Here is an 18,009-nt window from a genome sequence, read left to right as displayed (position 1 = left end):
TTATAAGTGTGTGTGTGTGTGTGTGTGTGTGTGTGTGTGTGTGTGTGTGTGTGTGTGTGTGTGTGTGTGTGTGTGTGTGTGTGTGTGTGTGTGTCAAAATGTGATCTGTGCAAAATAAAACACTTGAATGTGAATAAAAGGTAAAAAGCTTATTTCTATTTGTGTGAAGTCAGTATGACGCCCTAAGGGCAAGAGGTGACCTATTACAGCCCTATTACACTATTCCAGTTATTGCCCTATTACACAATTACACTTATTACACTAGTAAACTTATCTGATAAGTGGCTGACGCCATAAATACAAATATCAACTGAATTATCCACTTGAAAAGCGATCGATCACAAAAAGGTCAATATCTCCAGTTTTATCAATTAGAGCTGGATTTTGGTCAAAAATGGCTATTTTGAGATGGCTGCAACTATAGAAAAAAAAGCTTTTTATTTTATTTTTTTATTTTTTGGTGAGACTAGAGGTTGTCTTCTTTCTTTTCAGGTACTGTAAGACATGGTCGAAAAAACACAGAATTTAGGAAAAATGTCAATATAAAAAAAATATATAAATTTTTTTATTAAACAAAATGGCAGGAGAGCCATACAGTCAATGTTAAAATGGCGGCCAATGTGTTAAGATATTCCTCAATTTTGAATGAGTATTCTACTCAGGCCTGTCACGATTATGACATTTTGCTTGATGATTCATTGTCACTGAAATAATTGCGATTAACGAGTCTGTTGTTGAACATTGGAACATTATGAACACAAATTACATTGCTTTTTGGCTTTTAGGCTTCATAAGATATGACAAATATCATACAAATTGAATTAACGACCCACTTGATTATACTACAGGGTCACACGAAAGCATCAGAAGTACCAGATCCACAATTTATGTATAGGGATTAGGAGAACACTACCAGAATCCACTAGTACAGTACAGACAGCTTGCATAGCCCTCAGCTCTTGAACTTCCTGGGAATTAGCATTGCATGAAGAAAAAGCTATTAACATGTATGATATTGTATGAGTGTACCGGTAGTCCAACAGTATTAACAGAAACATTTTCCAAATTGTCCAAATTGTACATGGAAAGAAACAGTAGCCTAAGGCAGTGGTTCTCAACCTGTGTGTCGGGACCCTCGGGGGGTCCCCAAATAATTGTGGGAGGTCCCCAGATGGTTAACTTAATGTGCAACATTGTTTTCTCAATCAAAAGTAAACAAACCACCATGAAGTCTAAGTGTAGCCTATAGAGGGTATCTGCTCATTTCCAAAGTGACAATTTAAGGACTTTTTAATACCTCCAAAAAGACAAATTAAACATTGGCCAAATTGTCAAATATTAGAGGCAGCAATTGTGAAAATGGCGATCTACATGCTCACAACGTGTGAGCATGTAGATCTGCAATTTTCAATTGCAGATTGAAATGCCTCAACTCTTAGTGCTCGTTGGGTGGGGGCTCCCCAATTAAAATAGGATTGGGGTTGCGGCCTGAAAAGGTTGAGAACCACTGGCCTAAGTCATTATGTTAATTCCTCTAGTTAGGTAGCTTGTGTATTTTGCAGCCATTTCAACGCAACATGCCCAGGTTTAGGTGCAATACTTTCACTTCTGTCCATCAACACCAAGAACCTGGTGTTGGGATTGTGTTGGGCTCTTGTCTGTCCAAGTGAACAACATGAAGGATGACTTCTCTAATCCTCATAGAGAGTCTGGCTCTGCTGGGACTCCAGGCTTCACACACAACCATCAATTTCCATTTACCAAGGGCAAACGGACAAACAGACACGTTTCATCTACCAAGCCGTCGTGACTGTTTGGTGACTTCTCACAGCAGTGCATCCGGCCATGGGCTAGTTACAAAGACTAGGAGCTCTGCGTGTGACTATCTAGCTTATCTGCACACAAACAGAAGCAATGAGCAGCGGGACTCATCAGGGGATTACGTTCAAAACTCTGAATGAACCATGAAAACATGGTGGTTTCGACGGTGCGGACTCTACAGGGGGGTAGCCATTTAAAGGACGTTGCGTATTTGTGTGTGCATGCGTGGCATAGCTAATCTCACAAACCACTGGGCTGACCAGTGCAAACGTTCTTGTGCCCACTGCCAGTAGGCTACAGAATTACATGTACCTCTACTAACTCTACTAGGACTACACCAGTAAGACTCCCTAATCGGGAGATAAGCGACCGTTGGTCGCTTATCTCCACAAATAGGCCAAAAGTTTGTTTTACCAATTATTACACTCTATGTGAACATTTACATCAACAAATCCCAAGTGCTATGCAGAACGACCCATTTCAAGTTTTTAATGTACAACAATATTTAGAAAATAGGTCTACAAGCTGACAGTCCTCGTCCCTTATATTCCCATAGGTTATATGGAGATCTCAGTGTTTGTCAGTCCTTGTTCATTTATGCCCATATATGGACATCTCTATATCTACTGTAACAGTCCTTGTCCCTTTATGCCCATATATGGAGATCTCTTAACTGTAAGTCCTTGTCCCTTTTATGCCCATATATGGATATTCCTGATGTCATCAGTATATGAACATATATGGGCTTTCTGATATGCCCATATATGGAGATCTCTTAACTGTAAGCCCTTGTCCCTTTTATGCCCATATATGGATATCCCTGATGTCATCCGTATATGCCCATATATGGGCTTTCTAATATGCCCATATATGGAGATCTCTGTATCTCCATATATGGGTATAAAAGGATACTTCAGGTCTGACATCAGGTTTGTTTATATTGGGTTGCTAGGTTTGACATCACAAACTCTATGGGCCATCTGACCTAGAAATCTATATTTGGGCATAGATGACTCATCGTGACCTCATCACACGTCGACCGCACGTGTGACGTGCGGTCGACCGCACGTGTGACCGACGGACGGCCGGTGGAGGTTTTCATACTAAACTGCGACCTTACGGTCGCAATTACACGTCATACATAGGCCTACTGTATTGTCACTGTCGGGTGGAAAACCCTGTAAGTTCAAGACCGTTACTTTTCAGGGAATGGGAAAAAGAACCTGTGTTCCAATGGATCTAGTCTTGCGTTGAGACAACTATTCCACAATCTCCGAAGGCTATATAGAGTGGGTGCGTAGAGTTGTAACGATGTCCCATTGTTCCAACGTCCCATTAGTGAGATGATACCCAACCCTAACCTCAGTAAAACTATGCCTAAACCTAACCTTAACCCCAACCTCAGTAAAACTATGCCTAAACCTAACCCAAACCCTAAACCTAACCCTAAGTCGGATAATGGGACATGGGTCTATCGAGATTTTCTCATATCCACCTGTTTCCGCGGGAGTTTACTGGAGATTATTTGGACCACACTTCCGGTTTAACAGCAGACATACAAGCTCACGTCACATCGCAGATGCAGCCCCTTGTGAGCTTGTAAATCACACTCGGCTGCGGCGCCGGTAGCTCGGTACAACGTCTGCGCAATGCACTATGGGGCGTTGGAAACCCGTGGATAGAGTCTGTAAAAACACCATAGCTCTGCTATTTTTTTTACTTTTGGGTGACATTATGAATAAACAAAAAATGTTTACTATAAAATGTTGTTTTTCTTTTCTATGTTTTTTTGGGGGGGGGGGGGGGGGTAACAATATGCAGCTAACATAATTTGAGTTCAAACAGGTGTGAAACCTTTTCTCCTTCAGTGGCTCAGGAGGTAGTGTAGGTAATGAGGTTTCCACTCGACAGAGACGATATCTGCTTTCAGTGCTTTGTTTTGAGTTCACAAACAGACCAAACTCAGCACAGAACAGAACGCAGTCATTGGAAACCTTTCATTTTCTTGCAGTGAAACATCAGCGCAGGCTGGGTTGGTTTTCTGTTCCTTTTGTTGCATCATTTCCCTGATCTGAATTAAACGCTACACAGCACAAAATGTCCTGACTCCTTAAAGTCCTGACCACAACGCGTGGCAACAAGAGAGGAGAGAACTCATACAGGATACAAGAAAAACAAGTGAAATTGGAAAACAAAATAATGAGCAGACAAATGGAATTGGGAACACTATCAAATTGAAGCTGATAAATGGGTTCCCTGGGTTCTCTCTACGGGTTGGATAAAATTGACATCCCACATGAAAATGTATGTTCTGTTTATTAAAGAGCTGGAGAGATGGGGGACCCCCGTTACTGAACAAACACTCAGACACAATGACTACTATCAGAGATATAACCTTTTAACCCAGACATATCACCAGTAGGGTCAGGAGACCCCCAGAATGGGTTCCAGCCAGGGTATCACCATCAAAATATGTCCAGCCACCCTAAATACACAGGCTATTTGAAAACAGATGATCTGGATTTTTCAAAGATTTAATATTTTTAACACATTTTAAAACACATGTTGTATAGAGGTCCCCCAGGTACAAAATAATTTCAGATGGGGGGCCGCGGCCAAATGCATACGTAAATGTGGGGATTCGTTGACATGAAAGTTAGAGTACCCGTATTGTGGTGGGGAAAGCTTTTGCAAAAAATAGAAGATCCACAAGCTTACGAGCTTGTCGATCGACTATATTCAGCGACAACATATACAGCTGCAAGCGTGTAGCTCTGCTATTTCGTGAAAGTCGTGAAAATGTGTGCAAATCTTTGAATATATGTATTTTTTAAGCAAACAGTTGTAACTCAAATTTTGCTTCTGGGGGGTCCCTGGAACTAAATATTTTGAGATGGGGGTCTGTGGGCCAAATACATATCATTTTGGGGGACCTTCACATGAAAAAGTTTGAGCACCCCTGACATAGAAACATGGGTTTTTTAAAATTTCAATATTTCAATTGCTTTGAAGCATTTGAAATATTGAAAAGGCACACATTTTCTAAATTTTTCAAAAATAGCAAATCTACAAGCTCGCAGCGCGGCAAGCTTGTACATCTGCTATTTTTCAATAGTTAAAACACAATAATGCGTAATAATGCGTTCCCAGTCTAAATGTGTTAAAACCCCGCAGTGAATCCTTGTACCCAGGGCCCCTGAGGGACTGGGCTCAACAACGTATGGGGTTTGAACTTGAAGTGGTTAAGGTAGTTCCTGCTCCCTGCCTCCCAGGGTGCAGGCAGGCAGACAGAGACACACACCCTGCAGCCAGGCACATTCCTGAGTCTGTCTAAAACCCAGACCAGCAACCTGACACTGGACAACTGAGGACCAGAATAGCAAGAAGAGGCCAGCCGCTGCATTGGCCAAACTGCTGGCTCACAACTATACTCTGATACAACAAAGTTAAAGGAACAGGCCGCTATGGGAAGCTGCCCCACCCCCACCCCAAACCATGCTGATATTGTATTCGTAGGAGGCGAGACGTAAGGGTGCGATGTTTTAGGACAGCCCTGGCGGAGGCGCGCCGCCTGAAGCGTACTTGAGGCGCGGGCGAGCGAGCTCAGGCGAGTGAGTCGGCGTGCCGAACGTTGCAAAGTCTGCATCAGGCGAGTCAGCACACTTCCGAGTTACGTCCTGATAGGGACAGAATCGAAAATCTGAGTACAGAATAAGGCTTGAGTGATTAAAAGCAAGAAAAGAGAAGACTTATGCCAAATCACAATGTTGATATGGATATCATTTTGATATATTGCCCAGCTGTAATAATACTGCTTCAAAACACTGTCCAAGTTAAAAGACAAGTTGACGTGGATATTCAAAGAAAGATAATTGAAAAGATGCCATTTTCTTCTGTGCAAACCTGTGTGTGTGTGTGTGTGTGTGTGTGTGTGTGTGTGTGTGCGTGTGCGTGCGTGTGTGCGCGCGTGTGTGTGTGTGTGTGTGTGTGTCATATGCTGGCAACAGGTGACTGTTGCAAAGGATTACAACATCAAACCATACTCAGAGACATCAAACAAAGGAAAAAACAAGAAAAACATGAAACCTGCGCTGCAGGATGCAAGAACACAAAAGTTAAAACGAGCTTGAAGCGGCAGGGAAAAACAGCAAGACTGGTGACTGATGATGACCTGGAGGTTCAGGGACAACATTCGGCGCTGTTGGACAGAAACCTCGTAACTCCATATTTCAAATTTGTACGTTTTTTTCGTAAAAGTGAAGCCCTGCTGTCGCACAAAACTAGTGAAAATACAGCAGATCTACAAGTGATGCTAGGCGTTGTGTGCTTGTAGATCGGCTATTTTCACCATTTTATATCGTTGTTGTCCACCCGACAACTCGAGCTTTTAGCTATTTCTAAGACTTTTAAAAGTGGAAGTGGTTAAGTGTGTCTGTGGGTTTTATAAATATTGAACCGATGAAAAGTATTAACTGAGAGAACAAGGCAACCAGGAGCTCACCGGAGACGTAAATATCAACAGAATTCACCCTTTGTCAAGTCCCGCCCCTCTTCGCACCCATTGGTTCCTGTGTCTTGGTGGGACAAAAGTCTGTTCTCTCCATCCACTACCATTGTAATTCAGTTGCTTCGAATTGTTATTCTATGTATTCAATTCTCATTTTAATCTTGGTTTCAGTAAAAAAGGAGCCTCTCAGTGGCAGTATAGTGACAGGGCATTGTTTTTAAATGTTTTTATTCCGCCAAAAATGTTTTAGCAAATTCAACAAAAAGGCAAAACCAGGGCGGGACAAGGCAGAAAGAGCCTGCTGGTTGGTCAGTCAGGGACCATCCAGAAGGCTAACAAAAGGTGAATTAAAATAGTAAAAGGTACGTGCTCCTGGAGCAAGCAATACAATAACTAGGCTACATTGGCTCCACTAGAACACAGACTCTTTAAAAAAAGAATTACATTTCCTGAAAGGTGAAAGATTTTTGGACATACAAGTTTACCACCCGACACAACAACGACATCTCTGTGAGCAGGATTTTTCTGTTATGAATATGAATTAATCTAAACTGCACACGCACAGGTGACACATCTAAAATGACATTATGAAAAATAACAAGTGCTCAGAAACGTCTGTTTGACAGGCTGGTGACAACAAAAGAGATGGCAGCAGCCTGTCTGGAAGCAGCAAGTGACAAATGAGTGATGTTGTTTCAATGCACTGCCACTTTCAACAGTACAGTTACTGGCCACCACTTAAGTCTCTGAATATCAGGCCGTGTTGAACAGCAGCAATGATAGGGAAGGGATCATTATTATATAAAAATAAATATAAACTCACAATAACCGTATTACAGAGAGATATGCTTCAAGTGGTTAACAAAAGTTGCATTTTAAGAGTTTTAAGCATATTTGGATTGTTGCTCTAAAATGAATTGTTAACCACATTATTTTGGCCACAGTAATGGTGACATAAAGTGTTCATACTATAGCATTGTCCCATCCCTATCCTCAACACATAAAGTGTTCATAGCGTTGTTCCATCCTATCCTCAACACAGTGACTGAGGGTCATAAAGTGTTCATAGCGTTGTTCCATCCTATCCTCAACACAGTAACTGAGGGTACATAAAGTGTTCATAGCATTGTCCCATCCTATCCTCAACATAGTGACTGAGGGTCAGCCAACATAGCGGTCAGGGAGGGAACCATGAGTCACTGCTGTGATGTCATCACATCAACATGAAAATCTGAACAGAATGGGGTTTGTTTTGTTTAAGGGGGGGGGGCAGGGAGGGAAAAACAGAGAGAAAGTGAGAGAGAGAAAGTGAGAGAGAGAGAGAAAGAGAGAGAGACAGAGAGACAGAGAGAGCGAGAGAGAGAGAGAGCGAGGGAGAGAGAGAGAAGTGGTAGAACTGGGTGTCTTTTCCAGAGTGTTAAGCCCCATTTATAGTACACGCCATCGTACGACGGTGTGGCACACCAAAAATAGACGATCTACAAGCTCACAACGCGTCGCATTCGTGCTGCGTTGTGAGCGTGTAGATCTTCTATTTTCGGCGACGGAGCAATGAGCATACATGAATCCGGCTTTACAAAGCAGTATTTTGTCCTTGGAACGGTTGAGGACAGATGATCAACACACCATGTCATTATGCAGCACATTAACACACACACACACACACACACACACACACACACACACACACACACACACACACACACACACACACACACACACACACACACACACACACACACACACACACACACACACACACACACACACACACACACACACACACACACACACACTTTAGAATGAAGCCATTTTATGAATGCAATGCTTTCAATAGTTTTTGCATTTTTAACTGTAAGCCTGTAGCCATTCTTCTACTATATTTGTGGGGACATTTGGCCCTCACAAGTATAGTTAGTCAGTCACACACACACACACACACACACACACACACACACACACACACACACACACACACACACACACACACACACACACACACACACACACACACACACACACACACACACACACACACACACACACACACACACACACACACACACACACACACACACACACACACACACACACACACACACACAAATTTCACCCACTTCTTTACTTCTGTAAATCTATGATGTGGCAATAAAGCTGATTCTGATTATGTGGTGTTAATATACATTGTATACAGTATTTTGACATTTTATACTTTGTATCCTTGTTTGTTGCACTGTTGTTTCTGTGTGTCTCACCCACTTGGCGTTATTAATTTGATTTACTGCTGTAATTAAACAAATGTCAATAAAATATTCAATGAATCAATCCAAAATGTAACACTGAACTACAAACGAATCATTTACATTAAAGGACGACTTCAACCATTTTCAACTATCTTCATAATAATTGGTATAATAAAGAAGATCTGTGTTGAGGGCTGTGGACACTCCAGAAACCCCACCCCCTGGTGACATCATCATTTAATAGGCAGATTCAAATGTTGTATGCAGGTTTCTATAGACAGGTTTCTGGTCCACGTTACACTGATAAAACTAGATGCGTGCGCAGGGTCCGTACCAAAATTAGCCAATGAAACCAGCGCTCCCCAAAACAACAGGTTTGGGGATTGGACGGAATTGATTACATGACACAGTCAGCTGTGCATTTAGTCTCAATGTTTGTAAACAAGAAACCCGTCTATTAAAGTGAGAAGAATGGCTTCCATTATAGCATGCCAACTTCCTGCAGTTTATATTAACTTAGATTCCCATCGATGATGTCACTGGTAGGCGTGTGTCGGAACGGTCCACAGCGCTCCTCTGAGACACAGACCGAGTAGACAAAAATTGTACCATATTATTAGGAGCATAAGGGAGGACCAATTATATGAAGACAGGTTGAAAAAGGAAGTCGTCCTTTAACATAAAAATGTATATACATTTTCTATTATCAATAAAATCTTGTGTGTTTTGCCAGTTATTTGGGGGCCCACTTAGCCTGATTTCAGACCCAGCTGACGCTTGAGTCTGACACTGTGCCCTATTCTGAACGATTTACGGAGAGGGACTTTTGTGCTAGCGAGCTCGCGACGCACGGTGATCGCGGCGCACGGTGATCGCGACCCACGGTCGCGCGTGCGTGTGTGTGTCTGTCTGTGCCAGTGACTGCTTCCACACAGAACTGCAACCAGAAACATGTAATCAACATTAACAGCTTGGTGAAATCAGCACGAGCGCGCGTGTGTGTGTGCCTGCCTGCCTGGATTGAATCAGTTCAACTGCTGCGCGGATTGGATATTCGTTAAACCCACCCCCACCCCGCTCGCTCATTGGAGGAGCCACAATTTTGGTTTGCTAAACTGCCGATTAATTTACTCAGCTCCAGACCAGAGAAACAGTCCACTCTTGAGAGTGGGCGGGGTCTATGGGCTGGAACCAGGCTAGGGCCCACTTGCAATACCCGCACGGCCCACCAGTGGGCCCCGGCCCACAGGTTGAGAAGCAGCATTCTAGGAGGCATTCTGCCCTTTCCTTCTCAGCACGGAGCAGACAGGTTCATGTTCCTCTGCTGGAGCATGATCTCCTGAGCCCTGATGATTGATGTGTTCCAACAGTTCTCCACAGGTAGGCCCTACACGCCCCCCCCCCCCCCACCATGACCACACACACACACGCTCTACCACCATGATCACACACACACACACACACACACACACACACACACACACACACACACACACACACACACACACACACACACACACACACACACACACACACACACACACACACACACACACACACACACACACACACACACACACACACACACACACACACTCTACCACCATGACCTCCTCCCACACAATTATCTACTGGTACAGTACGCTTTTACCCACACACAGGTAGATGCTCTAGTCTACACCATGACCTTGTACTTCCTGCACAATGCAGCCTATCGTGGTGCTTTTCCATTGCATGCAGGGCTGCAACCTTTACTTGTTTGTTTGAGCGCAGAGAAGCTTATTTTAGTTTTTTGCGTTTATATATTTTTGAGCGGTGGTTAGACGCTCCTTAGCATGGGCGTGTGTGTATGTGTGTCTCCGACCGTCCGTGTGGGTCTGTAGCCTGTATGTAGCCTCAGTTCCACTGAGTGACCAAAGAGGGTGCTGATGAGTCTAGCCTGAGCATCAACTGCAATGCACGCACACACACACACACACACACACACACACACACACACACACACACACACACACACACACACACACACACACACACACACACACACACACACACACACACACACACACACACACACACACACACACACACACACACACACACACACACACACACACACACACACACACACACACACCTCAGTTCACACAGGTGTGATTTTTTAAATATATTTCTAATATATTTATTATATTTCTAATTTATTATCTGATTATCTACACGTTTTATTTATTCATGTAAGTTTAAACAAAACGGCATAAGAAGTATTTCTGCCTTCCATATTAAGATTTTCTTCCTTTTTTTTTATCATGCACCTGTATAGGCCTACTGGACATAACTCTCCCTTTCACACATGTGATTTGACATAAAAGTTGATTCTGAAAATATTGCATTTTACTTCCAGGAGGGTGTAGGTATACTCATATGTGTTGTGTAACATTGCCTTTCAACATATAATCAGACATATCATTACCAGTAAGACTCCCTAATCGGGAGATAAGCGACCGCCAGGTCACATGTATACACAAATTGGCCTCTGCAACCTCATGGCTAGAAGAGGGGCATGTGAGAAATCAGGGGTGGAGGTTGTGGTTTGCCAGCCAAAGAGTGTGTGTGCAAAGTTTGACATGGATAGGGGCAACGGTGCCGGACAGACTGACAGACAGACAGCCGGTGGAGGTTTTCATAGTAACTTGCAACCTGACGGTCGCAATAATGATATTTCTTGTATTGCCATGTTTCATTGGTAAATGATGCATCAAGAGTTTCTGGATCATTCTGTCACATCGTCTCTATCGGGTGGAAACCGCATACGTCCAAAACAGTTACTTTTCACGGGAGGCTCTCTCCATTCCGACATGTCGCCACTCCGAAATTGACTTCTTATTGTCGGAGTGGCGACACTCCCATGGGGGGGTTTTTTAGGGTTAGGGTTAAAGTCGGAATGGAGACATGTCAGAAAGGAGACATGTCGGAGTGGAGAGATGCACTCACTTTTCACGATTCAAAAATAGCAAAAGTAGCAGATCTACAAGCTTAATAGTATGATCAAACACTGCGTTCATTTAAGGAAAAACACAAAGTTAAAATATGGAGATACAAGGTTTCTTCCGGACAGGAACAACATACTAGGAACGCCTGAAATGTCTTATTTGTAGAGAGAGAGATATAGCAGAATGTGTTGGGTTTACAGAGGGGGTGTAACGCATTGCTGTGTACTGTTAATATTTGTATTGTACATATTTACATTTCAGCCCTGTGGCGGACCCACACAGAAAATAATGAGAGGGACACGTTCACTAAAAGGTCAAGGACACTAAGACAGGCGGTGGGTGAGTCCCCTTCACCTGGGCTGGTGACATCAGCAGTCTCATGCCAAAAGCTCACGATTACGAAAGTTGCTTTGCGACATGTTGTGAGCTTATAGATATGCCATCATCAGTGTGAGACACTGCCGAGAAAATAAGTATAAGTCAGTCTTCAAGGGCCCATAGTATTGTGTTCCTGTACTAGTAAATAAGTAAGTGAGAAGCCTTGAGAACCAAGGGTTTCCGAGCCATGGAGCCCACAGGTCAGGAGCTAATATCTCCTGTTTCTGTAGGCATCTTGATGTACGAGTACAGCCCCTGGACATGATGCTAGGATGTCACATGATGTACAAGTATACCCCCTGGACATGATGCTAGGATGTCACATGATGTACAAGTACACTGCCTGGACATGACGCTAGTATGTCACAGGGTCGTAATCCAATCAGCTCTATGCATAACTGTAGTCCCAGTTTTGTGAAGTTGGTTTACCTGTTTCCTGATCCAGTTTATTTTCTGTTGCTTCGTTTGATTGGCTCAGCGGTAACGGATTTCAACTGGAAACATCTTCTCGTGTGTTTCCACTTTCCAGTTCAAATCTTCTGCTGAGCCAATCAAACAGGAACAGGAAACGGGTATATGACCCGGCCCGGGGATTGAATCCCGACTTCCCAATCTCAGGTCGGACACTCTTAACCACAACGGGCACTTCTACTGCTCCCAAATAAATATTGTGACCACATAAAGCCATATCGCCTCTGGTTACAGTGTAGTTATATCACACAGATAGAGCTAATGAGGAATGGGATGGTGGAACTAACAGATGAGAAAAAGCACAACACAGAGTAGGGTGCCAGCGGCAGCACCCAGCGGGTGTACCTCTCTCGATGTAGCGGAATCATTTTACACCTCCTAGTCCTAGACGACTCCTTTTCTGCAGCACAAGGAGGAGGAGGAGGAGGAAGGAGAAGAACGTCAAATGGGGACAACGTTTCTCTTTCAGTTAAACAAAGTTAGTTTATTATTCCAGCAGAAGAATTCATGATTTCTTTCAGGGTCAAACAGAGCCTTTTATAAATAGGCAAGAGACAAAGTGTTTCATCAGCAACTTCTGCAGTCCATCCCCATTGTTCTCCCACCGGCTCTTCTCTCGCAGGACTAACTCTCATCACATTATTAATTCAACGAGGCAGCATAGATCTATCACTGCTAATGACTTTATCTTCACTGAGGCCTCACATGCAGCGGCCCGAGCACTGACACACACTCCATATTTAAGTACACCTGACCACACAGAAGAAAAACACTCCACAAATTATTATAGAGAAAAGAAGGGTTACAGCGTTCAAGACTTGTAAAGAATTATTAGAAAATGCTCTTTGGCTCAGAAGGGGGAAACATATAAATACCTAAAAGAATCCTGGGCACTCTTCTTTATGTTGAAAAAGCTTTAATGCCAGGCTTAGTTCAAGTTCCAAAATTGGCAAATGTGTATAGTAAAAACCTGTAGTATAGAACTCTGGGAGATTCCCAAAATATAATAGGATTTAAAGGCATAGTATGTAACCTTGCTTTTTTAACATAACAAAACAAATAACTAGGGATGGTCCGATCAGGTTTTTTGGAACCGATCAGCGAGCACCGATCACAAAAGTTTGATCACCCGATACCGATCAATCACCGATCCGATCAAGTTATTATTTATATTTTCTAAATGTTAATGTTTTAACTTTAATTCATTCATTCACTCATGAATTCATTTATATATTTGCCTTATAGTTATTTACCAGCATTACTATGTATTTATTATCATAGCAGTAAGTAACTAATTATTCCTTCAGCACTGTGGAAATCAATACCCCAAAATGGCCTCAAGTGGGCATACTGAACGTCTGGTTGATCGGATGCACCGATCGGTGAATTTACCTTTTGATCTAAACCACCGATTATCGACGATCACGCTTTGATCGGCCCGATCCGATCCATTGCCGATTGATCGGTAACATCTCTACAAATAACTATTTTACCCATCATTTCCCTCTATACCAGTGCTTCCCAATTTGGGGGTCAGGGCCCCCTCACATTGCCTCGCAGTGCGAGGCGCTTGTAGTTCGGCTATTTTCACAATATATATCTGTGGAACCGAGTCGAAACTAAATGTAATGGCTGTACTGCCGGGGCCTGAAAGGTTGGGGAATCCTTGCTCTACCAGAAACCATCAGCCACTGGAGTAATGTGGTTGTGTTTACCTGCAGAAACACTGCCCTCTCTCTCGCTATACTTTGGTGTTTTCACTGTTTGTTTTGGTTGACCCAAAAACATCCCTGTCTACCAAAGAAAACAGTGAAAACACCAAAATACAGCGAGAGGAGAGGCGGTGTGTTTCTGCAAGTAAGCACCAACACACTACAGCAGTGGCTGATAACTGCTGTGCTGGTATAGAGGGAAATTATGGGCAAAATATATATGTATTGTTTGCTATTATATGTAAACATAAGACATAGCTACATACTATGCCTTTAAATGTAATTAGTCTATTTTATGTTTAGTATTGTAGGCTATTGGACTGGAACAGACCGCAAATCAATATGCTCCGATTCTGTGTGTGTGTGTGTGTGTGTGTGTGTGTGTGTGTGTGTGTGTGTGTGTGTGTGTGTGTGTGTGTGTGTGTGTGTGTGTGTGTGTGTGTGTGTCATCTTGCACCATATTATGGGTATACACAGGAATGCATTCAAGCATTTTAAAAGCAATCACATTTATAAATAAACCATAGTGCTGGATATCAAAGCTAATCCTGCGGTCACTTAACTGCCAGCGTGGAAAAGGACATTGTCATCGATGTCAGACCCATGAAATGAGGTCAGGTTCTCTCGTCGAAAATACAACAGTTTTACATTTTAAATATCCACTGCATTAATGGTCCCACCGGCCACAGTCCATAAATTCCAAACTACACCAGTGGTTCTCAAACCTTTTTCATGTAAAGGACCCCCACTTTAAAATGCATTTGGCCACGGACCCCCATCTGATATTTTGTGGTAGGGACAACTAAGATGTGTGTTATTAAAATAGCAATTTCAAAGAGCCTATAAGCCGGGCCCTAATACTGCCTATTGCCTATAGGCTATTTGGAATAGAGTTAAAGTGGTTTAACTGATGGTGATGCAATATTGACTAATTTTGCTGGAGACCCCTTGGAAACTCCCTCAGGGACGCCTGGGGGTCCCCAGACCCCACTTAGAGAACCACTTTGTGCTGTTTGTGAAAGGGAGAGGATCTAATCCAGGGATTCACAACATTTCAGACTACCCATTTTGTGATTTGGTGTAATAATGGTCTGACTGTAGGTATATGGGCATGTTGTGTGGCCCCTATAATTAAGTGTTCCTGTATTGTCTTGAAAGATCTGATTCTGAATCATTCTGCCTGTCCATACGGCTGTGAAATAGATCTAAATAGTCACTCATTCTTATTTTATATGTTCTGTAGTTACTGTAGGTACTGGATGGATCCAATTTGAACACTGAGAGGGCACAACAATGTAACCTACTACGGGGTCCATTTGGTTACACCTCTCAGAGTTAATCCTGAGGATTAGGCTATTGTGCAGAAACGGAAAGTGACAAATCCCACTTCTCCTTTTCAGTGCTGATGACAGTTCATTTTCAGGAAACCCAGGCTGTCTCCTCATAAAAACACTGGTTCCCAAACCTTTGAGACCCAAAAGAGAAACGATACGTTTGCCCTAGGCTGCGATCCAAACTAAACTAGTGAAAGCAGCACAGCAGATCTACAAGCTCACAAGTCACAACGCGCGGCGTTGCTTCCAGTCAGGTTGTGAGCTTGTAGATCGGCTATTTTCACTACTTCTTTAATTTATGGAATTTCTTAGATTTTTCTTTTATTTAATAGTGAAACATTTCTACTCAGTAAAATCATTGCTAAATGAAAATCTTATTTATTGGGGGGGTTGTTTTTATGTTTTGAAATAATGGACCAATTAAAAGCTAAATATAGGAAGCAAAAAATTAAGGGACCCATGAAAAATGGGTCCGAGACCCAAAAATGGGTCCCGGCCTACTGTTTGGGAACCACTGATCTAAACGACTTTGTTTGGTTGTATAAAATAAACCAGTTAAATGTTTTCACCCAAGCGACACCCTCGTACTATGAGACATACACACACACAAAAGCCCCGCAGGATTCAGCCTTGAAGCACAGAAGAACGAGAACAATACAAGCGTTTGTAGTGTGTTGTTGAACTCACCCCATTATTGTGTGGAGAGAAGATATGGAAGATGATCTTTATGGGACAAGCAGACACAGTGTGGAGATCCAACTGGATTCCTCCCCAGATAGATCTCTGAACGGATCCCCGAAGTCTTCTTTCCTCCACGTTTACATTTCGTTATGAGAGAACTAAAACATAAAAAGAACCCCCGGAGATAATAAACCAATTCCAGATTATTAGACCCGAATCTTGTTTTGAAGTACAGTTGTGTTTAACCAGCAGCTCCCGTCCGCTCCTTTGTTTTAGCAGACACAGACAGGACAAAACAGCGTATATTCTGTGTGCAACGCAACTCCTGGTTAAATGTGAGGTGAGGAAGTATCGACGGAAAGTGTGTCCCCCTGCTAACAGCACACTGAAGTGAACTGTCGACTCGAGTTGCACAAAATGAAATGGCCTTCAGCACTTCTGTGTAGTTGTGTTCTGTTGGTTCCTCCTCCTCCTCTGCGCTCCCAGACAGATCACCATGGACTGGACTGTCTGGTCCCATTCATGGATGTGAGTGTGTGCATGTGCACATCACCGCCACCGTGTGGCGGATCCAGGTGGTGAGGTCAGAAATAAGAAAGTACAAATTTCACTTTCCATTTCCACTTAATCTCTTGTCTAAATGCAGGGCAGGCTGTGACCCCCCAAAATGATTGATTGATTGATTGATTGATTGATTGATTGATTGATTGATTGAATACTTCTAAGTACTTAGTACTTAGACAGAAATGTAAACAGTAGAGGTACAGAGGTCAGACATTACGGCTAAATGGATGACACAAAAAGGTCCTGTGGGTTTGTTTCCTATGTATTCTATTTAATCAACATAGCCTACAAAAATAAGACAATAATGCAGGTCATCAACAAATACAAAACACTATATGTAAAAAGGAGACAAGGGGAAAATGCAGGCAGTGAATGAGACTCCTGTCTATGGGATTAAATTGCATTCACCTCCCTTATCTCCCCTTGTGGTCTCCTGATAGATGGTTTTTCAGGCCAACTTTGAAAGAAAACAGTGATTTACATCTTTTAATGGATGGTGTCTGTCAGGGCATTCCACATTTTGGTGGCAGAGTGGCAGAATGAGAATGTTCCCATATGTGTTCTATATTTGGGTTGTAGCCTACCAGATCGTTGTCACTCCCTCCTATTGTGGCTGTGGGTTTCACTCATTTTGGAGAAGTAGTTACAGGTATGAGGGTATTGAGGGCAATGCCCCTTGGACTATCATAAATACAAATCCCATTTTAATTGCTTAACCCTGTCTTCTACCCTGAGCCATCCCAGACTAGCAAATTGTGTTGGAATTAGGTGGGCCCATGGGCTTTAGGCAGAGAAATGATCAAATCCGTTTGTTTTGGAAAATAATCCTAATAATCATCATAATAATGGGACCACCCACCCTGATAAGCACTTGAAATAGGAGTTGAGGCATTAAATTCAGTTTGACTCGGTTCCACAGATACATTTGGTAAAAAATAGCAGCTCTACAAGCTCACAACACAATGTTCTTTTTTTGAATAATGAAAAAGGTCTTACATGTCCTTAAATTGTCCATTCTCTGTCATCTGGGGACCCCCCTGCCCAATCATGTGGGGACCCCCTTGGGGGTCTCGAACCACAGGTCTCGAACCACAGGACTAACGCAAGCACCCACACAGAGGAATTATTTTCCACAATAGATTCTTACTCTCTTGCTACTATCTTCAACATAGACAGACTAGCTCTGGTGTGATCACACACACACACACACACACACACACACACACACACACACACACACACACACACACAAACACACACACACACACACACACACACGCGCGTGTGCGCACACACACACGCACACAC

At 42.8% G+C, this 18,009-nt stretch overlaps 1 protein-coding gene across 3 annotated transcripts in view; it reads right to left on the bottom strand.

Moving 5' to 3' along the window:
* The window catches only part of LOC308293194 (homer protein homolog 3-like), an 87,634-nt gene extending 71,108 nt beyond the window's left edge, over positions 1-16,526 (bottom strand). For 2 of the 3 annotated variants that reach the window (XM_080735629.1, XM_080735630.1), the window contains exons 1-2: positions 16,144-16,526; positions 12,756-12,810 (exon numbers count right to left, since the gene is read on the bottom strand). In XM_080735629.1, coding sequence (XP_080591755.1) covers positions 12,756-12,778 — 23 coding nt within the window. In that variant the 5' untranslated portion in view covers positions 12,779-12,810; positions 16,144-16,526. The remainder of the gene's footprint in view (positions 1-12,755; positions 12,811-16,143) is intronic. The other variant, XM_080735631.1, reaches the window with a different exon arrangement.
* Positions 16,527-18,009: the final 1,483 nt, after the last annotated feature.

This window comes from Nannobrachium achirus (genome assembly GCF_963921795.1).
Source record: "Nannobrachium achirus genome assembly, chromosome: 1".
In the NCBI taxonomy this organism is placed as follows: domain Eukaryota; kingdom Metazoa; phylum Chordata; class Actinopteri; order Myctophiformes; family Myctophidae; genus Nannobrachium; species Nannobrachium achirus.
Note: the sequence above shows the minus strand (reverse complement) of the source record. Positions and strands in the feature narration are given on the sequence as shown.